The sequence below is a fragment of the Chiloscyllium punctatum genome, chromosome 2 (genome assembly GCF_047496795.1).
Source record: "Chiloscyllium punctatum isolate Juve2018m chromosome 2, sChiPun1.3, whole genome shotgun sequence".
NCBI classification, from domain to species: domain Eukaryota; kingdom Metazoa; phylum Chordata; class Chondrichthyes; order Orectolobiformes; family Hemiscylliidae; genus Chiloscyllium; species Chiloscyllium punctatum.
In genome coordinates, this window is record NC_092740.1 from 56,939,285 (window position 1) to 56,963,538 (window position 24,254).

The window sequence follows — 24,254 nt, forward strand, 5'->3', positions numbered from 1 at the left end:
ACCATTCAATCAAAAGTCAGCAAGTGTGGTGCTGGAAAAGCATAGCTGGTCAGGCAGCATTCCTGACGAACTGCTTATGCTCAAAACGTTGACTCTCCTGCTCCTCAGATGCTGCCTGACTGGCTGTGCTTTGCCAGCACCACACTTTTTCACCATTCAGGTCAAAACAGCTGACCTGAATGACAAATTTACGACATTCATTTCCCTTCACCAATGATACACAATGGTAGCAGTGTGTATCTTCTACAAGATGCACCACAATAATTCACCAAGGGTTGTCCTTCAGCACCTTCGAAACCTGCCTTGTGTCACTGGAAGACAGGAGCAGCAGATGCATAGAAACACCATCACCTGCAAGTTCTCTGACAAGCCACATACAATTCTGATTCAGAATTACATCGCCAATCCTTTACTGTTGCTGAATCAAAATCCTGGAACATTCTCTCTCCAAGCCAAGGGCTACAGCAGCCTGCGAAGACACTGGCTCCCACCATGTCCAGGACAATTAATGCTGGCTCAGTCAATATGCTCACGTCTAATGGATGAAAAAGTAAAGTAGAAATAGCTTCAAGGAGGCTTGTACTTTCAGTCTGGAACATTTCCTTGGTGATTTTTATTGCAAAAGTTTTCAACACATCCTGCTTGAAGGTATCTTTGTCTCCCCAAGCTGATGGTTTTTATAAGGCCCAGGAACTAAATTTAAAATAATGGTTCATTCTGAGACATGCAGACTCATTATATTATAATATTTAAATGACCAACACTCCCCCTATAAATGGATTGGTTACCCAGCTCCAAGCTGCCTCCTGCTAAGTTTGGAAATGGACAGGTTGGACATGAGTTGTGACAGATTTTCATACTTTTTACATGTTTACATGTCACTTGACCTAGGCTCACCAAATAAAAATTAAAGTTTAACTTTGTTCATTCATTCACTTTGATGGAAAGTCCAGTAATTTTTTTTTGCATAATCCTAATTGACCTTGAGTAGGTAGAAGTGAGTCACCTTCTTGTTTCAGCCATTTAGATAGGATGATACAGAATTCAACAAACATAAAGGAATGTCAATGAATTTCCATGTCAGGGTTATATGTAACTTGGAGGGGGATTTCCAACTTGTGCAGTATTTTACTTTCACAAGCTTTTTCAAGTCTTCTATTCAATTTAATTTTTACCAGCAAGAGATAAGATACAGCTAGAGTATTGTGTGCATTTGTGAACACTATGTAATAAAATAGATATTAAAACCATCGGGGAATTGTTGCAAATATTCACTAGGATATTGTCAAGGATGAGAAGGCAGTAATAGTAATGAGAAGTGGCTTGTACTGAGGCTATTTGCACTGGAGCAGAAAAGTGCGTAAGAAAATATACTGAAATTGTTAAAAAGTTTGATTTCAATTGGTTGGAGAGTCAGCACCAGGAATCATCAGTTTAAAAAGGAGTGGAGAGAGAGTTCTCATAACTTTCTTACCATAGAAATTTATTAAGTGCATAGAAGTCTTTTGCTGCATGCAATCAGTGAGATAGGAAGCACGACAAATATTAAAGGAAGCGTCATTAAATATTTGAAGAAGAGAAAGATACAAGGCTACAAGAAGAGAACAAAGCCAATGGATTAGTTTTGGACTGCTTCCGAAAAAGGCTAGTACAGACAACATGGACTAAATGGCTTCTATCTGTATGTAAGCCTATATATCTCTGTAGAAAGATAAAACCACATTTCTGTTTTTTTATTTTGCTGTACTGTTTTATATTTAAAGTTACTGATTGGCATTTGATATACAAGACTGTAGAAACATGGCTGTCTATTCAATCTAATCTAAAAGCGTATGACATGTCTGATATTAATTATCACCAGAGTTGAAGTGACCATCTAGCATATGACCAAAGTCGTAATTACTTCAGTTTTTTTCCTCATAGATTTTCTCAACCCACTTTTCGCACTTGAGCAGATTTCACAGAAAAGGAAGTGAGACTGCTTGCCTATGGGAGATAAGTTTTTTATTAAGCACAATAAAAGCATTTTTACTGAGGGCTTGAAATATAACCCTTTCAATAAAGTCCCTACAGAAAGATTCATAATCGTATACAACACTACAGGTAGATTTGTTAAAAAAACTAGAAATTTTCAAAGATGTGGTCAAAAGTCCCTTTGTAAAAAATTCTATAAATAGTTCATGGAGTGGGTGTCATTTGAAAATATCTGCAGTCTAGGTCAATATGTATACACTATAGTTGAATGAAAGCAACCCATGGCATCTTGTCAGCAGCTGACTCCTTCCTGCATTGTCGATGTTGGTGGTACTTTCCATGACTTAGTTAGACATTTGAAGTTGTGCTTTACCTTTATTTACAGGATGTGGTAAAAATAAACATGCCTAAAGTTGTGTTACATGTTAAAATTGCTTAGAGGGCTGAGAAGTAATGTAGTACACATACAGCACAAATTAAATATTTTGTTTTCAGTACAAGGGCTCCCGATTTCATAACATCATACTTACAAACACCCGTACCTAGAAATGCTAACCCATACAGGCGCATAATTTTAAAGATGTACCATTTAGGCATTTCCTGTACTTATGACAAGCTGCTTTATAGTCTGCTATATTTATATTGTGTTCTTATTTACATACAAATTGACTCAGAGAATGAAACCTGGAGATGTCTGCATCCTGAAAATATGAGGCCAACAGTCAAACCCACTGGGGTCACCAGACCAGCAAACACTGATCCTGTTGAAGCTTGTGAGATCCAAAGGAGGGCACCTTGTTTCCAATGGACTTACTGAAGGCACATACCTTTAAAGACATTTCTCCAGCACCAACCTGCACTATGTAGCAAAACAGTTCTAGTGAGTACTGGATTAGTGGTGCTGGAAGAGCACAGCAGTTCAGGCAGCATCCAATGAGCAGCGAAATCGACGTTTCGAGCAAAAGCCCTTCATCAGGAAACAGCACTCGGAGATTGGATGGTTACTCAAAGCCCAGTGTTCACAATAGATAGACTTAATATAATCACCCACACAGGAACACTTGCAACAAGGGTTTTGCCAATTATTGTGCAACATCGATCAACAGAATATCCGGTTGCACTAAAAACCTTTTATTAAGGAAGCTTCTCTGTGAATATTCAATCTCGTTTTTTTATTTAATGTGTCTCTCTGACAACTTTATGCACACTGGTTTTATGTTTTTAATGGTGCAAATAGCAAAAGAAAATAAATATGGGCCAAGTGATGGCAAACGGGACTAGATTAGGTTATGATATCTAATCGGCATGGACATGTTGGACCGAGGGGTCTGTTTCTGTGCTGTACATCTCTATGACTCTAATTGATTTCCAGCAGTTTTCTTAGAGATTTACAGCTTTAACAGTTTAAATTCATGTTCCTTAATGGTTTCACTGACTTATCACCAAGATTCACTGATTGAACATGAGATTTTTCTTTAAAAATCAAATAATTGAATAAAGTAACAAATGTCAGGGTTCATTTATATAAGATCCTGAGTGATCGCACCATGACCCATATCAACTAAAAATTTGCAATCAGACATCATGTATGCATGCCATTTAATGAGTTACTCGACCACAGGCATGGCTCCAAATACCCCTGAAGATAGTCTTCTTTAAGGGAAGAAAAACAAGAGGTGCGATGATGTAAAAAAGATGAGGATATCTGCCAAGATTCACATTTTAGTGAAAATGAATTTGAGGTTTTGGGGGTAAACATAAAAGAATATTAGATCAGACATTTCTTGAATTGTGTTGTCAGCAATTATACCACCATTCGTTATCAGAGTTGTTAATGATTCTGTCCACCTGCTAGTCATACTGTTCACCCTATTTTCTGGGGACAGTCTATCTTAAGTATATGTTGCAGGCACCTAACGCTATCCCAGGGAGCCACAGATGAGCAGAAAAATCTAAGTTAAAAATCACACACCAGATTATAGTCCAACAGGGTTTATTTGGAAGTACTAGCTTTCAGAGTGCTGCTCCCACCTGGTATTGTGTGATTTTCAACTTTGTCCACCCTGGTCCAACACCAGTTCCTTCACATCAGAAAATTCTTGCTGCTGCAAAATATCTCAACGTAAGCCACAACCAAATAATAAATCTGAAAATCAGCATTTCCACATGCCACAGTATTCCTATTGATGTCAAAAAAACACTTCACAACCAAAAAATGTGACTTGAAAAATGGATGTTACTGAAATCTTTAAAGGGACCTAAAGGAATATATCGGGGTGGGGTTTTGTGATCCTTTACCAACAGTTCTGAAGCCTGAGGTTTAACAAGTCCAGCAGGTGGCCCAAACAGTTGGCCATTCCCTGCCCACTTCTACCAGTAGCCAGGCTGGTGTAGTAGACTAGCTTTAAATGGGCAATAAGCTCCCATTTAAATACGTGATCCTGCTGCCACTAGGATTTAACCTGTCTTCCCTGCTCAAAATGGTATGGGGTAGATGCACTCCTTCTTAAATGTTTACCTTCTGAGGACAGCTCCAAACATTTTTCACATCCCAAGATGTCCTCTCAAAATTTGGCTCTTTGCACCTCCTCTCTCCCTCCATGCCTTTAGCTTAGATTACTTACAGTGTGTAAACAGGCCCTTTGGGCCAACAAATCCACACCAACCCGCCGAAGCACAACCCACCCAGACCCATTCCCCTACATTTACCCCTACTCCTAACGCTACAGGCAATTTGACACAGACAATTCACCTAACCTGCACATTTTTGGACTGTGGGAGGAAACCAGAACACCCGGAGGAATCCCACGCAGACAATGTGCAAACTCCACACAGTCAGTCGCCTGAGATGAGAATTGAACCCGGGTCTCTGGCGCTGTGAGGCAGCAGTGCTAACCACTGTGCCACCGTGGCGCTCAATAAATCAACATGGCGATTTCTGATTAGTGAACAGCTGGTCTTCCTGATTCAGGAGGACAGAAGTCCAATGATAAATCTAGTAACACTTATTTGACTGCTAAATGGTTGAAAGGTGTCCCTTTGATGGTCTCCTTACCCATCTTTTAGCCTAGATTGAGGTGGAGAAGCCTCATGTAGTTAAGCCCATAGAATTTCCAACAGGTAAACAAATCATGTAACCCTACTATTCCTTATCCATCCTTGTCTAAATGGTGCTTTCACTAATTTTCCTTTCGTCTATACTGAGCATAGTAAGAATTAAACCTATGTTTTACTCCTCAGCTCTATGTTAGTGTTTCAAACTTGCTGATCATTCAAATGAAGAGTCATGTTGTTTCTATTGAAGATAGCAGCAAAGTACCATTCAGGGTCAAGAGGTCAATGATAATGCCTCGAAGATAAAAATGACTAACTCTGAGTCTGTGCAGAAAAGAGGTCAAATTGACCTGAGAAGAACAGCTGAACTTAGTCATACCAGATTGTCCATTGTATCCTCTAGTGCAAACTGCTAGTAGTGTTTGATTAGTAAAGAACAAAAATGCCTTGATTCTAAAATGTTAACAATTTGTCAAGTTTTTGCTTTACAAACCATACTAAAGCTAAAACCTCAGGTGAGGTACTATATTTTCACCGTTTGGTGTTCAAATAAAATGTATTATTAAACTGAACAGTTCTGTTCAATAAACTTTAATTTTCTCCATTTAGAGCTTCCTATTTCTGTTGTTCCTGTCGCTCACCAGAGAAAATTTGCTATATAGTTCTTCTTACCCTCACCTTGAACTCACAAGTTTTAGTTTTTTTCTCCCTGTCCCCCTCATGCACTTTCCAAACACATATTATCCACATATAACCTGAGATTTGATCACACGGGAGACCCAAAAATCATGAAGTGGGGAGTTTTCATTTCACTAATATCAAGTTATTACAATAGGGAGGGACATTAAGGATAAACAAGGAACTAGTCTACCATATGTACATGGAACAAAGCTAGTGTGTTACAATAGGCTGAGGAATCCTTTGACTGTTCTCTTCTCCTTTGCTATCAGCCCGAGTTCTTTTAGGAACCAGCAATACATGACTAGAAGGCTAATTAAAATGGAGAAAATTGATCATGAAAGTAAATTACCAAGAAATATAAAAATAAACAGCAGGAGTTTCAATGGGTTTGTATAAAGAGAGTAGCATAAAGTCAGTGAGGGACCCTTCCAGATTGAAACTGGGTAATTAATAATGGGGAACCAGGACCTTAAAGAAACATTTTGCAACAGGTTTCATGGTAGGGGATGCTAGAAATATCCCAAAGCTAACAGATAAGCAAGAGGCCAGTGGGACAAAAAATTTTATTCCAGTCTCTGTCACAAGGGGCAATATATTTGACAAACTAGTGGGATCAAGTGACCAGGACCTGATGGCCAGCATTCAAAGGTTTTAAAGGAAGTGGCTGCAAGGATGGTGAAGGCATTGATTGAAATATCAGAGAAATGACTTGTTTGTGGGAGGGTACAGCCGATTGGGAAACTGATGATGTAATACCACTGTGCAAGAAAGGATGGAGATATAAAGCCAGAAACTATAAGACAGTAAGCCTAACATAGTCATTGTGCAAATGCTTGAGTCTATTATTAAGGAAGAAATAGCAATAAATTTATAAAAGTTTAACAATCAAACAGAGTCAACATGCTTTTATGAAAGGGAAATCATGCTTGACAAATTTGCTAGCATTGTGTGAAGATATAACATGCAAACTTGATAAAGGGAAACTGATGGATGTGGTGTATTTGGATATGCAGAAAGCATTCAGTAAAGTGCCATATAAAAGGTTATTACACATGATAGGATCTCATGGTATCAGAGGTACAGATTGAGGATTCGTGTATCAACATGGGTCTTCTACAGGTTTGGAAATCCAGAACTAATGGAGTGCCACAAGGATCAGTCTGAAGATCTCAATTATTTACTTTCTGTATTAATGATTTAGAAGAGGGGATGTACCCAAAATTTCTGACTATAGAAAATAGGTAGGAGGGCATGAAGCAAAAACAGAAATTACTGGTTAACCTCAGCAGGTCTGGCAGCAACTGTGGAAAGAAAGCAGAGTTGACATTTTGAATCCGGTAACTCTTTTCCAGAAGAGTGGGAGGGCATGTTGTGACAAGGACAGACATAATCTGCAAGGAAATATAGATATGTTCAATGAGTGAGCAAAAACTTGCAAGATAAAATTTAATATACAAAAGTGTAAAGGTATGCACTTTTATAGAGAAAAAATAAAAAGACAGACTATTTTAAATGGAGATACTCCAAAAAGGTGCAGCACAGAAGGATCTAAGCGTTAGCATTAAGGTTTTCAAGTAATTAAGAAGGCAGATGGAATTTAGACCTTTATTGCTGGTGTTGTAATTTAAAAGTAGTCTTTTTATAACTGTATTGGGTGTTGGTGAGGTCTCACTTGGAGTACTGTGTTCAGTTTTATTTAAGATTTCATTCCTGGGTTGAATGAATTGACTTATTGAGAATGGCTGAAGAGGCTTGGCCTTTACTCATTAGAACTTGGAAGCGTGAAGGGGATTTTATTGGAACATAAAAGATTCTGCAGGGGCTTGAGATAATAGACGTTAACAAGATGTTACCACTAGTACGGGATTCTCAAATTAGGAGATATTGTTACAGAATAAGAGGACAGTTATTTAAAACTAAGGTGTGGAGGAATCTCTTCTCTTAAAGAGTGCTGAACGTCTTGAATTATCTACACCAGAGGGCTGTGAAGGCCAGATCAGTGAACATACTTAAAGAGACATTTGATAGATCTCTTAGACATCAAGGATTTGAGGACTATGAGGAACTGGCACCAAAGATGATTTGAGGCCATTGGCAGATCAGCCATGATCTTATAGAATGGTGGGCTGGCTTGGCAGCTGAAGAAGGGCTTATGCCCGAAACGTTGATTCTCCTGCTCCTCGGATGCTGTCTGGCCTGCTGTGTTTTTTCAGCATCAAATTTTTCAACTCTGGTCTCCAGCATCTGGAGTCCCCACTTTCTCCTTGGCAGGCTGAATGGCCTACGCCTGCTCCTATTTCTTATATTAAACTGGGGCCATTCTCGTTTGTCAAAAAGTGTTGTCCTGGAAAAGCAGAGCTGGTCAGGCAGCATCCAATGAGTAGGTGAGTCAACGTTTCAAGCAAAGCTCGTCATCAGGAAAGCTGTAGGATGGAGGGGGGTGTGAAGGAGACTAAGAGATAAATGGGAGGGGAGTGGGTCTGTGGATGAAGGTAGCTATGAAGGAGATAGGTAGATAAAGGTGGGGGATGATGGTAATAGGTCAGAGCAGAGGGTGGGGCAGATAGATGGGAAGGAAGATGGGCAGAGGACAGTTCTAGTTGGAGGTTTGGATCTGGGATAAGGTGGGGGTAGGGGACATGAGAAAACTGGTGAAATCAACGTTGATTCCATGTGGTTGGAGGTTCCCAAGGCAGAAAAAGTGATGTTCTTTCTTCAGTCACCGGGTAACTAGGATTTGGCAGTGGAGGAGGCCAAGGACTTGCAAATACTTGGCAGAGTGTGAGAGAGAGTTGAATTGGTCAGCCACAGGGTGGTGGGGTTGTTTAGTGCGTGTGTCCCAGAGATGTTCTCTGAAACGTTCTGCAAGTTAGCATCCTGACCATTCCTCCTCATGACCATTCTCATTTGTTTAACTGTAGCCAGAGAATAACAAAGGCATTTCTTCCTACCCCTTCACCTTTACCACTGGTATCTTCAAATCTATGCTTTGACTTTGCTTTTCTCATCTATGTGCAGCTCCTCCTGGATATTATCTGATAACATAGGGTCAGTTCCTAACTGTATGTCTCGACATACATCTCCACCTGTTCAGCAGCTCTGTCAACCCCTTCTAATCCAATGAACATATCCCTAAATGAAGGAAGTTATGAAAAACTAAAATCAAAATATCAATAGTGTCATCCTGGGATGAATTCCTCTGGCTAGCCATTTTGATACCAGGTTTGAGACTCCAGTAAACACTGCTTATCTGTATGGCATTTTTAAAATTCACTCATGGGACATGGACTTCACTGGCTAGACCAGCATTTATTGACCATTCTTAGTTACTGTTGAGAAGAAGGTGGTGCATTGCCTTCTTTTAAACGGCTGCAGTCCATGCGATGTATGTCGACCCACAATGTCACTGTGGAGGGAATTCCAGGATTTTGACCCAGTGACAGGGAAGGATGAGCAATATATTTCTAAGTCAGGATGGTGAGTGACTTGGAGGGGCAGTTGAAGGTGTTAGTGTTCCCATGTATCCGATGCCCTTGTCCTAGATGAAAATGGTCATGGGTTTGGAGGATGCTTTCTAAGGATCTTTGGTGAATTTCTGCAGTGCGTCCTGTGGATAGTGATCACTGCTGCTGTGGAGCATCACTAATGGATGGAGTGAATAGTTGTGCCAGTTAAGTGGGCTGCTTTGTCCTGGAAGGTGTCATGGGTCTTGTATGTTGTTGGAGCTGTACTTATCCAGGCAAGCAAAGTGTATGCCATCATACTCCTATTTTGTAACTTCTAAATGTTGGGCAGGCTTTGGGGAGTCAGGAGGTGAGTTACTTGCCACAGTATTTCTAACCTCTGACCTGCTCTTCTAGCTACTGTGTTTATGTGGCAAGGCCATTTGAGTTTCTGGTCAATGATAACCCCCAGCGTGTTTATAGTAGGGGATTCAGTGATGGCAACACTACTGAATATCAAAGGCAGTGGTTAGATTGTCACTTACTGGAGATGATTTGTGTGGTGCAAATATTGTTTGCTACATTTCAGTCCAAGCCTGAATATTGTTCACATCTTGTTGCATTGAAACATGCACTGCTTCAGTATCTGAAGAGTCACAAATGGTACTGAACATTGTGCAATCATTAGCAAACATCCCCACTTCTGACCTTGTGATGGAGGAAAGGTGATAGATGAAGCAGCTGAAGATGGTTGGGCTGAGGACACTGCCCAGAAACACTTCTGCATGGATGTCCTGAAGCTGAGTTGATTGACCTCCGACAATGATAATCATCTTCATGTGTACCAGGTATGATTCCAAACAATGGAGAGCTTTACCCCAATTCCCATTGACTCCAGTTTTGCTATCCTTATCAGTGCTGCACTTACTCAAATTCGGTCTTGATGTCAAAGGCTATCACTCTCACCTCACTTCTGGAATTTAGTTGTTTCACCTAGGTTTGAATCAAGCCTGTAATGAGGTCAGGAGCTGAGTGGCACTGGTGGAACATAATTTAGACATCAGTGAGAAGGTTATTGCTGAGCAGATGCTACTCAGTAGCACTGTTGATGATATCAGTTTTCTAATAATCAAGAGTAGATTGCAGCAGAAGTTGGCCGGATTGGACTTGCTTTCTGCAAAGGTCATAGCTGGGCAATTTCCCACATATATAGTCAGTACAGCATTGTCGCTGTACTAGAGCAGTTTAGCTTGGGGTGTAGCAAATTCTGGAGCACAAGTCTTCAGTACTGTGGCTGGAATGCTGTCATGGCTCATAGCTTTTACAGCATCCACTACCTCCAACAGTTTCTTGATATCTTGCGGAGTGAATCAAGTTAGCTGAAGACTTGCATCTGTGTTGCTGGGGACCACTGGAGGAGAGCGAATCAAAGTATCTGCTCGGCACTTTTAGCAGAAGGTTGTTGTGAATGATTCTTGATTACAATAGAAGGATGTCAAGATCTTGTAGAGTGTATAGAGGAGTTTTCACTAGTGATGCTAGTGATGAGGTACAGAGCTGTAGAAATACTAGATGTAGCAAAGATGGAATTAGACATTAAACTTAGAACATCAGGGGAGATTGAATGGATGTATTCAAATGTGTGCAGAGTTTTGATAAAGTGCATAAGCAAAAATCATATATTCTGGCAAGAAGATCAGTACCCGGGGGCACAATTTAAAATAATTGGTATAAGAATCAGAGAGGTGATGAGTTTTTTTTACATAGGGAGCTGTAAGCACTACATGAAAGGATGGAAGCAGATTAAACAAAAGCTTTCAAAAGGAAATCAAAACTCAAGTTGAAAAGAAAATCATTGCAGGGAATGGAAAAGCACAATGGAGTGAGACTAATTGGAAAGCTCTTTCAAAGGGATGCTGAGTACATTGGGCTGAATAGCCTCAGTTTGAGTTGTATGATTCCATGAATTTCAGAAGCCTAATTTGAGCTATGTCTGTCTTGTTTTTTGAAGTTACATTGGTAGATATCATTTGTCTCTGGATTATGACTGCAAGGGCTAATTTAAAATGTCTTTGTTTAAGTTATTTGAATAAAATATCAAATTCATCTTTGTTTATGATTGTTTGAACATTAAATTTTTCAAGTTGGATTATCCAAGTTCTTCAAATTACTATCTTGGCATATTCAAAATAAATGCTTCATGTCCAATTTCTACTTGACAAACTTGTGGGTTGAAATATTTATTATTTGAAACAAATTATATGTCGAATAGCATTTGTTGTGTTATTCACTTTTAATGATGTCACCTTAATTTTAACAAATATGAATAATTAGTTATACCTGAGCATCAGATGCTGCAAGTAAACTGGACAAAGAGCACATATTATAGAAATATTTGAGACTTAAATTCTATGAATGTTAATCAATCCTCTGCTGTAATATCAATAAGAGGTTAGTGGAACACTGAGAAATTGAGTTAATAGTCAATTTTGGACTATTTATTGTTCTGTAAGGATTCCAGTGATCTCCAGCTGCAGTGGGAGATGTGACATCTCTGTAGAATTTCAGATCCAGAATATCAAGCTCACATCTGAAATGTCAAAAGGTCATTGTTAATTTTTTAAAAATACATCTTGGATATCCGCCTAGGAACCCTCCAACCACAAGGGATGAACTCAGATTTCTCCAGTTTCCTCATTTCCCCTCCCCCCACCTTGTCTCAGTCAAATCCCTCGAACTCAGCATCGCCTTCCTAACCTGCAATCTTCTTCCTGACCTCTCTGCCCCCACCCCCACTCTGGCCTATCACCCTCACCTTGACCTCCTTCCACCTATACAATTTCCAACGCCCCTCCCCCAAGTCCCTCCTTTTATCTTGCTGGACACACTTTTCTCATTCCTGAAGAAGGGCTCATGCCCGAAATGTCGATTCTCCTGCTCCTTGGATGCTGCCTGACCTGCTGCGCTTTTCCAGCAACACATTTTCAGCTCTGATCTCCATTAGTCCTCACTTTCTCCTTGTCAATGAAAGTAAATATTGAAGGACATCGGATCAGAACTCATATATGGTCCTCACAGGGACTCCATTCTGTAGTCTGTAAAAGAGCTAAAATGTCAATCTAAACCCTATTAATGATATATATGTTTGATTTAAAGAAGAATCATATAGATTTGTTCGAAAAAGTAGAAGGCCTGAGAACTGTGAGTAGTTCAAAAGAGGGTTAAATGTGAAAAAATAGGCATGAGAGTAAATGTGCAAGTAAGGACAGTTGGAGGCTGCCATAAGAATGTTTGAAAAAATTAGCGTGGACTAATGTAGGCCCCTTACAGTCTGAATTGGAAGAATTGATAATAGATGTCAAGGAAATGGCAGAGCAATTGAACAGCTACTTTAGTTCTGTCCTAACAGAAGGAGATACAAAGAACTTCCTAAAAATGCTAAGGAACCAAGTGTCTATTGGGAAGGTGGGACTGAATTAAATCAATATTTGTAAAAGAAATTAATAGGATTAAAATAATCTGATCTAAGTGTATTAAAACAAGTGGCCATGAAAATATTGCTTCTCATCTTCTAAAATCACTGGATACTGAATTTTTCAGCAGAGTGCAGGGTGGCAAATGTAATCTAACTATTTAAAAAGGAAGGAGAGAGAAAAACAAAAATGATAAACCAGTTAGACTAGCATTGTGAGTAAGTTGGGAAAAGCTGGAGTCGATTATAGGGTGGTCAGTGTAAAGGAAACTTCAACTGCGTTTAACAAAGGCTGAGTAAGTGAACTGGAACTTTGGTACAAGTGAGAATTTAGTGCAAAGGGGTCAGACGTGCTTTAACGAAGGTTTACTACAAAAAGCAAGCAATCCAGAATAAGAGGTGAGAGGGAAAGGATAGAGGATGTGCATTGAGAGGCTGAATTGCAGTGGTGTCATGGACCACAGTGTGCTGCAAGTGAAAGGATTGAGTTGGTGAGCAGAATTGGTGAATATTTCTAGTCTTAAAGTAAATGTAAAGTCATAGCGTCATAGAGATGTACAGCACAGAAACAGACCCTTCGATCCTACTCGCCCATGTCAACTAGTTATTCTAACCTAATCTAGTCCCATTTGCCAACACTTGGTCCATATCCCTCTAAACCTTTCCTATTCATATAACCATCCAGATGCTTTTTCAATGCAGTATTTATACCAGTCTCCACCACTTCTTCTGGCAGCTTATTCCATACATGCACCACCCTCTGCGTGAAAGAGGGTGCCCCTTAGGCACCTTTTATGTCTTTCCCCTCTCACCTTTGCCCTCTAGTTCTGGAGTCTCCCTCCCCAGGGAAAAGACTTTGTCTATTTATCCTATCCATGCCCCTCATGATTTTATAAACCTCTATAAGGACAGCCCTCAGCCTCCGACGCTCCAGGGAAAACAGCTCCAGCCTATTCAGCCTCTGCCTTTAGCTCAAATTTTCCAACCCTGGCAATATCCTTGTGAATCTTTTCTGAACCCTTTCAGGTTTCACAATGCCCTTCCAGTAGGAAGGAGACCAGAATTACATGCAATATTCCTAAAGTGTCTTTCGGTCTCTAGTGTTTTTTCTTCTCTTTTTTTCTGAAAAATAGTTAGCTACATATATGATTGATACTTAATAGTTTATTATAGAAAAAAGAATGCAATCAAGTGTAAACAACAGGAAAAGTAATTTAATTTGTTTATAAATTAAATCAATGTAATAGTGAAGGCAGGATGAATAATATGTTGCTGCTGCAGCATGTGGAAGCTGTTGGATGTTAAGGTGATCTTAGTAGTAAGTGTTTGTAGGTCAAGGAACTTTTACTATAAACCGAGCGACTCCCACAGCTACCTAGACTACACCTCCTCCCACCCTGCCCCCTGTAAAAACACCATCCCATATTCCCAATTCCTTCGCCTCCGCTGCATCTGCTCCCAGGAGGACCAATTCCAATACCGAACAACCCAGATGGCCTCCTTCTTCAAAGACCGCAATTTCCCCTCAGACGTGGTTGACGATGCTCTCCACCGCATCTCCTCCATATCCCGCTCCTCCTCCCTTGAACCCCGCCCCTCCAATTGCCACCAGGACAGAACCCCACTGATCCTCACCTACCACCCCACCAACATCCAGATACATCATATCGTCATTTCCGCCACCTCCAAACAGACCCCACCACCAAGGACACATTTCCCTCCCCACCACTATCAGTGTTCCGGAAAGACCACTCCTTCTGCAACTCTCTCGTCAGGTCCATACCCCCCCACCAACCCAACCTCCACTCCTGGCACCTTCTCCTGCAACCGCAAGAAATGCGAAACTTGTGCCCACACCTCACCCCTCACTTCCCTCCAAGGCCCCAAGGGATCCTTCCATATCCATCACAAATTCACCTGCACCTCCACACAAATCATTTACTGCATCCGCTGCACCCGATGTGGCCTCCTCTACATTGGGGAGACAGGCCGCCTACTTGTGGAACATTTCAGAGAACACCTCTGGGATACCCGCACCAACCAACCCAACCGCCCCGTGGCTGAACACTTTAACTACCCCTCCCACTCCACCAAGGACATGCAGGTCCTTGGCCTCCTCCATTGCCAGACCATGGCAACACGACGCCTGGAGGAAGAGCACCTCATCTTCCACCTAGGAACCCTCCAACCATAAGGGATGAATGCAGATTTCTCCAGCTTCCTCATTTCCCCTCCCCCCACCTTATCTCAGTCCCAACCCTCGGACTCAGCACCGCCTTCTTGACCTGCAATCTTCTTCGTGACCTCTCCGCCCCCACCCCCTCTCCGGCCTATCACCCTCATCTTAACCTCCTTCCACCTATCGCATTCCCAATGCCCCTCCCCCAAGTCCCTCTTCCCTACCTTTTATCACACCCACCTCATTCCTGAAGAAAGGCTTATGCCCGAAACGTCGATTCTCCTGCTCCTTGGATGCTGCCTGACCTGCTGTGCTTTTCCAGCACCACATTTTTCAGCTCTGATCTCCAGCATCTGCAGTCCTCACTTTCTGCAAGGAACTTCAGATCCAAGTTGAAGTGCTCAGATCCAAGCAGCAACCATTGTACCACATCAGGGAACGTTACTTGGAAATGTCTTAAAGAGCTGGTCACATCCCTTAGGCTAGGTCATTCAAATTTGGTCTGTCATCAGGATAAGGAATGTATGACTTCTGGCGAGACAGACATAAGGACACAGGGAATTACATTTGAAGAGCCTTGGCTGATGCAATTGTCCAATAGTTACAAGATTCTTGAAAGCTGTGTGGATGAGAGTGAGAACTGCAAGAAGGGTGAGAGGGCATGGCACCAAAGTCCCATGGAGCCATTCAAGTGGGAGAAAGAAATAGGAATGGAGATGATCTAATCCTCTCCCACTTCAACTGAGCTCACTGTGCTCCTCTCCTACTGCTGCAATCGTTGACTTTCATTGACTCTCAATGTAGCAAAAGACTTATGTTTGCGTAGCAACTCTCCTGACAATGGATCATCTCAAAGCACTTCACAACCAATGAAGTACCTTGTTTTCAAAGTGTAGTCACTGCTGTAGTTTAGGAAACACAGCATCCAACTGTTAAACACCAAGGGTCCACAAATAGCAGTGTGATAATTACAAACTGATCTGGTTTAGTGACATCAGGAATAAATGGTCTTTACATATTGGAAATATGCAATAGTAGGAGGTTGGATGTTATACCATTGAGACATTTCTCTTGGAACAAGGATCTCAATAAAGATGTTTCAAATTGTCACTCTGCAAGAGCACATATAAGTATGGAGGTCAACAAAATTTTCCATCTATTAAGACCTGTTCTGGGACTGTCTGATGTATCACCTCACCTTTCTTTTCCTTTATTCACAGAGGTTCCCCTTGTGCTATATCTTTTCGCTTTGATCTCACTGACATGGGTTTGGGGAGGTCTGCATATGGCATATAGACACTTCTGGATGCTAATTCTGTTTGTTATTTTTAATACCCTACAGGTGAGTGTATGTGTATTTTGAACATCATTATTATCAAATGGAAGGATAATGAAGTATGAATAATCATTAAGCTGATGCAATTCTTAATCTGTTTCATTACCATACAAATAAAAATATATTTATTCATCTGCTACTAAACTGCTTCAACCATCTACAGTATGGATCTGAAAGCCTGGTCATCGGTTCCCCACATTATGTATCCTAATTTTCCAGCAGAACTGAGTTAGATATTGTGATATGCAATCCTGGATGAGATTACGCTAAGTGTGAATTCACTGCATTTTTGCCCCATATCACTTAGGATATACTGAAAAACTTGAAATCCACTGAGTAAACCTGAGAAAGGAAATGTGCAGCTTGCATTGATCCTGTTTTTAAAATTCCGCTGTTGAATTTCTAAACCTCTGTGATCACTATGGTGGACTTTGTGGATTGACTAATTGCAACCATGAGGGCAAACAGAAGATCTATAAAATGAGGGGTACCATCAAAAGTGGAGATCTACCAAATGTCGTGACACACGGTGAGATACAGGAATAACTGCCGCTGATGACCATGGACAGAAACTGATACAAGCAGCCAGTCTGTGCAGACTTCATACAAAATTTATATTGCTAAATTCAAAGCATGAATTCTAATTTCAAAGAAAGTAATGATTTTCTATATTGATTGATGTGCACAAATTTTTGAAAAATCTGACTTAATCTTTATTGAAAGCAGAATGTAGCTCTTTGGACATTTACAGTGATGATTCGGAATTTAATAAACATCTAAAATGAATGCTGCAGTCAAGACCTGTTTAGGCTTCAATGATGTATGTTGGTGAGAAAAGATGATCTTGGCACTGTGGTATTTTGTTTTGACGAGAAGCTTCCTTATATGGTTAAAGGCCTTGTGGGAATTTATGCTGTTGGGCATAAACAACCACAGAAGGGCTATTGTTTCTGTATCACCCATTTAAACAACTATCAGCAAATGAAAAACGGTCTGAAAGTCTGTTTACCAAAAGTGTGCTCATTTCTTCTGACAAATTATTAACCTTTACAATGTATAAAATTCTTCCCTACAGTTTTATTTCATAGGCAAGCAAGCTTTCAATGGAATTGGGATTGCGATTGCTGAAACTCAATATGTATCAAATTAACCCTCAAATTACCTTTTTATCAAAATACATAACCATTCTCTGCTAGATAAAAACCAATTTTATAATACGTGGTATTTAGCGACTTAGAACAAAGAACATAGAAAAGTACAGCACAGAACAGGCCCTTAGGCCCACAATGTTGTGCTGGGACTTAATCCTAATGTAAAATATAGTAACTTGCTGCAATCCCTTTTGCTAATACATATTGTGGATTAGTGGTGCTGGAAGAGCATAGCATTTCAGGCAGCATCCAAGGAGCTTTGAAATCGATGTTTCGGGCAAAAGCCCTTCATCAGGAAGGGCTTTTGCCCAAAACGTCAATTTCGAAGCTCCTTGGATGCTGCCTGAACTGCTGTGTTCTTCCAGCACCACTAATCAAGAATCTGGTTTCCAGCATCTGCAGTCATTGTTTTTACCTAATACATATTGTGAACACCAAGGGTAAAATAGCCAGGCTTAGCAGAAAATGGAACTCAAATGTCAAGTCAGTAACATTAGGTGGTGATGCTCGCCAAAAATCATTGAAAAAGATTCAAAATGATAAAAATGATATAATCAAAATTCTGCAAGCCAGCTCTTCTGGTACATGCTGGAGCAAATCCCTTTTGTTTAATATGAAATTACATTTTTAAGCTTTAATAAAGTTTGTTTTGTCATGCTTTTGATTGTGTTTTTTTAGGGCCTGTATGTCTTTGTGGTGTACTTTATCTTGCACAACCAACTGTGCTGGCCAGTAAAAGCAAGCTACAATATGGAAATCAATGGTCATCCAAGTGCAGGATCAGCCTATCTCACACCAGGTAGTGGTGCACCATCAGTGGGAGGAGAGATCAGCAAGTCCACACAAAACCTTATCACTGCAATGGAAGAGGTAACATGACCAGAGCTGTAATTTCATTGAAACTTGATTACAGGGTTGTTTCGTTACTCAAGAATGTTCTGACTACACATGTTATTTTAATGTATCTTAAGAGTGTTCTTATCAACACAACATATGCAGGTAATGAAATCTCATTAAAAAATTAAATTAGAAATGTTTGAGTGTAATCACTCACCTGTTGTGATGTTAAAACTTTCTGCTATAGTTTAACTTTATGTGTAACATTTTCATAGGCTGAAATTCTATTCCAGATTTCCCCTCTAGACTATTGGGTGTGATATGGCATGGAATGATCGTATGTGAGATGCTGGGTATTCTTTTTCTTCAGAAAAGTAGTAAAAGAGTGATAAAAGGAGGAGTAGGACTGCTCAGAGACCATTAAATGTGAGGTGATGCAGTTTGGGAAGAATAACAGAATGGCAGAGTACTTGGTCAACTGAAAGATTCTTGGCAGTGTGGATGTGCAGAGAGATCTTGGAGTCCATGTGCATAGATCCCTGAAAGTTGCCACCCAGGTGGATAGTGCTGTTAAGAAGGCATACGGTGTGTTAGGTTTCATTGGTAGAGGGATTGAGTTCCGGAACCACAATATCATGCTGCAACTATACAAAACGCTGGTGTGGCCACACTTGGAATATTGTGTACAGTTCTGGTTGCCCCATTACAAAAAGGATGTAGAAGCATTGGAAAAGATGCAGGGTGGATTTACCAGGATGTTGCCTGGTCTGGAGGGAAGGTCTTATGAGGAAAGGCTGAGAGACTTGGGTCTTTTCTCATTGGAAGGAAGAAGGGATTTGATAGAGACATACAAGATGATCAGAGGATTAGATAGGGTAAATAGAGAAAGACATTTTCCTAAGAGGATGACATCAGCTTGTACGAGAGGGCATAACTACAAATTGAGGGGTGATAGATTTAAGACTGATTCAGAGGCAAGTTCATTACACAAAGAGTGGTAAGGGCGCGGAATGCTAAAGTAGTCAATTCAGTCACATTAGGGAGATTTAAACAATCCTTAGATAAGCTCGTGGATGATTTTGGGATAGTGTAGGGGGACGAGCTGAGAAAAGTCCACAGGTCGGCGCAACATCGAGGGCCGAAGGGCCTGTTCTGCGCTGTATTGTTCTATGTTCTAAGGGAATTTACACATAGAGGCAGTGACCACGACTGAATTGTTAAATTAATACTTTGCATCCGTTGCCAACAAAGAGGGAGATGCCACCCAGGACATGGTGACAAAAGAAGAAATCCTGTCACTAGAAGAATTCAAAATTGAGAGAGAAAGATGGTTTGTGCTTAAAGATGACAAGGCACCAGGACTGAATGAGATGTGTCCAAGGATTTTGAAGAAAGTGCAACTGGAGATTGAAGGGGCACGGAGCACAATCATTCAATCTTTCCCAGATTCAGGAAAGGCACCAGAAGGTTAAATGACTGCAAATATTCCAACTTTGTTTCAGAAAGGTTGTAACGATAAGCCCAGCAATTACAAACCAGTCGATTTAACTTCAATGGTGGAAACTTCTCGAAACTATTACAACGGATAGGATTTGTAGTCTTGTGGAAAAAGGTGGGTTGATTAGGAAAAATTAGCATGGTTTTCTAAAGGAAAAATTAGGTTGAACTAACTTGTTGGAGTTTTTTGAAGAAGTAACAAAAATCCCAATGAAGGTAAGGTTGTTGATGTGGTGAACATGTACTTTCAAAAGATGTTTGATACTTTGTCACACGTGTGCGATGTATAATAGGCGATGGTATAAAAGGAATAGTAGATATAGGTTTGTTCTGATTGATAAGAAACAGAGAGTAGTGATCAATGGATAGTTTCAGGTTGAAAGAAGGTTTTTTTTAGCAGATGTTGGTATTGGGACCCTTGCTTTTCCTGATATATATTAATGAGCTAGATCTTGGTGTGCAGGTAATAATTTCAAAGTTTACAGATGATTTGGTATTTTGAAGAATTGTAACTTGTAAGGAGGAGAGTGTCGAACTCCAAAAAGGCTTAGACAAATTGGTTGAGTAGGTGGATAATTGGTACTTAGGGTTTAATGTAGAGCAGTGCAAGGTAATGCCTATTGGTAGGAAGGACAATGAAAATAAAATATTAACACTATATACAATATAAGATAGAGGATACAATTTTAAAGTGAGGAGAGGAGCAGAGGAACCATGATGTATATGTGCATGGATCATTGAAGATGGCTGCAAAGCTGCAGAGAGCAGTTAATAAAGTATACAATATCCTTGGCTTTATTAATAAGCACATAGACTACTGGAGCAAGGATGTTGAACTTGTATAATACACTTGTTAGACCTTGGTTGGAGTATTATATACAGTTCTGGGTACCACATTACAGGAAGGATGCAAACACTTTGCAGGGAATGCAGAAGTCATTTACAGGAATGATTTCAAAAATGAAGAATTTCACTGATGAGGATACATTTAAAAAGTTGGAGCTGTTCTCTTGTGGAGCAGAAGGTTATAAAGAGAATTCATAGGGGCTTTCAAAATCATGAGCAACCTTGATAAAGTGGGGTGGAAGAAACTATTTCCACCAGGAAAAGGATTAAGAACCAGAGGGCACAGATTTAAAGTGATTTGCAAAAATAGCAAACATGATGCAAGAGAAGTTTTTTTTCACACAGCAAAGTACTGTCTGGAAGTCTGCTGGAGGCAGGTCAGTTGAGGCATTCAAGAGAGAATTGGATGATTATTTGAATAGAAATATTGTGCAAGGATACTGGGGAAGTAGCATGAAATTGGCACTAAGTACTGATGTTCATTTGAAGTAGCAGTGCAGATATGATGGGCCAAATGGCTTCTTTCTGTGCTGTAAAACTTCTGTGATCCTCCTGAAGTTTACAGCTGTTTTCATGATGGGCCCACAAGCTTTAATGATTAAATCATTCTATTGTTTGTCAAGATGTCTTTCTTTTGGCTATGTTTATGTCATAACAAATTTCATCAACATTTTCATTTGTAATTGGGATTGCTTCATTAAAACAGAGTTATCACCATAGTGCAAAATGTTTATATTAGTAATTTAAGCATTTATATCCTAATATTGCTCTACATTCAAGCATTTCTACCCCATCTAGAATAATCCCTGTCTGTACTCTATGATACTACTAAGATCCTAGTCTACACCTTTGTCAGCTGAAAATTGACCTACTCCATCGTTTCATCTTCCGCAGAACGTTATTCAGGTTTAGCAAAATTAGCTTTGGAGAGTGCATTCTTGATCCTCTTGCCCTGAACAAGATCCTACAAGAAATCAATGGCCTGTTAATTGGCAATGAGTGAGTTCATTCTTCTCTCCCCATCCCCAGCTAGCAGTTTCAAAAATTAAATTTGTCCCAGAAGCTTTCGAGATCTTGAGCTGCTCCCTAGAACTGTGATTTTCAACTTGTGCCTGCACTAACTCATGAACCGGAAGACATTTGAAAATCTGGATCCCGATGTCTGCGTCGGCTAAGTGTGACCAGTCAAGTCCAGGGCAACTAAAGTAACGGGCAGTGTTTTGACAGATTTTAAATTGTACATGCTGACTGCGGATATCAATTGCCCAGAGAACACCTGGACCTGGCCAGAGGGACTTTCAAAATTTAAATCTTCCTGAAGATTCCTCGACAATACTGCAAAGCAGTGTTTAATGGTGTTTTTAATGCTTAACATGACTCAGGCATTAATGGTGACAAATGCATTATCCATTAAAGTAATGCTTCAATAGTCTGTTGTCACACACTGAGAAATGTTTGCTTTGATTATAAAGATTGCTGATTAAGAAGGCTGCCTTTTGAACCAAAGCAATTTCAGAGAAGAATCTACAAAATGTTTGCAAACAGTTGGAAGCTGGAGAATGGCTTCCTGATCAATTTCCTTTTACCTTTCCACAACACCAACTGAAATTGGAGTTGAACATCTCAATCCTCTTTAATAAGTGAAGAATCATGGCTGCAAGCAAGCAACTCTCAGCAGTGTCTGTGCCCCTACGATGACCAACCTGGATGAAGTTGAGGATACATTCTATGAAAACCTCTACCCAAAGTTAAATAGGAAACAAGACGAGACAGAGGTGTAATGGTAATGTAACTGGGTTAGTAGCCCAGATGAATCTCACCATCTGCAGGGTCATGTCTTGTGTATTGCACAACCTTTGCCATTTATCATAAAAACCCATCTGGTAACAAATGTCCTTTCCAAAAGGAAAAAAAAATTGTCCTCACTGCCTTTGTGTGACTCCATGCCCACAATAAGGTGCCAAAAGAGAAAATGCTGGAAAATCATTTGTCATTTAGACTCAAAACGTCAGCTCTTTTTTCTCCTTACAGATGCTGCCAGACCTGCTGAGATTTTCCAGCATTTTCTCTTTTGGTTTCAGATTCCAGCATCTGCAGTAATTTGCTTTTACCCACAATAAGGTGGTTGACTCCTCAATGCCCTGCTAGTTAGTCTCTCAGATTTGCCAAACCATTGTGAAGTCTAAAACAAATGAAATCAGCCAGAACTTTTGACATTGACCAAGAAATTGAAAATGACAAAGACGAACCCTGTCTTGTTACCCTGACATCTGGGGCCTATGCCCAAATTAAGGGAGCTTCCCAAAAGCTAGTCAAGCTGTAGCCTGTCATAGTCCATCTCGCAGAATCATATCTTACAGACAGTACCTGGGACACCACCAGCACTATCACTAGTTCTGTGTTGTCTCATTGTCAGGATAAACCCACTAAAAGTGGTGCAACAGTGATCTACTGACATGGAGAAGCTTCTGTGGGAGTCCTCAACGTTGAAGTCTTAAAGTCTTATGGCATCAAGTCAAACATGGGCAACAAATCACCTGCTGATTACTGGCCGTGCCCTAAAGGACCTCACTGCTAGAGTGGGCTAACTTCACTGCTAGAGATCCAATTAGCTGGAAAAACGTACTAGATCTCAACTCCACCAATTTATCTGTCATTGTTGTATCTGTCCATGAGAATATCAGTAGGAGTAATGACCACAGACAATGTGGATGCAATGCCTCATTTTCACATTGAGAATACTATCCATTATGATGTGTGGTACTATCACCATTGAACTGCAATTGAATCATACAGCACAGAAGAAGCCCTTCGGCCCACTGAGTTTGTACCAACCTATCTATACTAATCCCATTTTCTCACACTTGACCCATAGCCTCGAATGTTATAATTTTTAAGTGTTCGTCCACATACCTTTTAAAGGTTAAAAGTCACACAACACCAGGTTATAGTCCAACAGGTTTATTTGGAAGCACTAGCTTTCGGAGCGACGCTCCTTCATCAGGTGGTTCATCAGCGCTCCGAAAGCTAGTGCTTCCAATTAAACCTGTTGGGCTATAACCTGGTGTGTGATTTTTAACTTTGTACACCCCAGTCGAAAACCGGCATCTCCAAATCATGATTTTTAAAGGTTGTAAGTCTTCCCAGCTATACTGCCCTCCCAAACAGTGGATTCCAAATTCCCACTGTCGTTTTTGGTGAAAAATCGTTTCCTCAAATCCCTTCTGAGCCTCCAGTCCTTCACTTCAAAATTATATGCACTCGTGATTGTCCCTTCAACTAAGGGGAACAGCTACTTCCTATCCACACTCTCCATACCCCTCATAACCTTATACACCTCTATCAAGTCCCCCATCAGCCTTCTGTGCTTTAAGGAAAACAATCTAAGTCTATCCGGCCTCTCTTCATAGCTAAAGTGCTCCATCCCATGTAGCAGTTTAAGATGCAGCTCATCAACACCTTCTCAAGGACAAGTAGGGACAGGCGATAAATGCTGGCCAACTAGCGACGCCATGTCCCATGAGTGATTAAAAAATTTGCAGGAGAACCTTCCAGGCAAAGATTGCCCTTAGCAGTCACCAATGTATCCACTGGAACCTTGCCAAACACCTCAGATGATGAACACTCTCATTGCCGTCTTGAAGGGCGAACAAGAGAAAACATATAGCTGCTTGAAGCACGACAACTAGACATTAAGAACTTTCTTTCACAATTCTTAATTGATAACCAGTATCTCAATAGAATGTGAAAAGTTACACAATGTACTATTAAGCATTAGCATGTT

The 24,254-nt window shown here is 40.4% G+C and overlaps 1 protein-coding gene across 2 annotated transcripts in view; it reads left to right on the top strand.

The window, feature by feature from the left end:
* Positions 1-24,254, top strand: part of adgrv1 (adhesion G protein-coupled receptor V1) — a 563,049-nt gene that overhangs the window by 499,525 nt on the left and 39,270 nt on the right. For both annotated transcript variants that reach the window (XM_072582867.1, XM_072582868.1), the window contains 2 exons: positions 16,024-16,145; positions 17,969-18,160. In XM_072582867.1, coding sequence (XP_072438968.1) covers positions 16,024-16,145; positions 17,969-18,160 — 314 coding nt within the window. The remainder of the gene's footprint in view (positions 1-16,023; positions 16,146-17,968; positions 18,161-24,254) is intronic.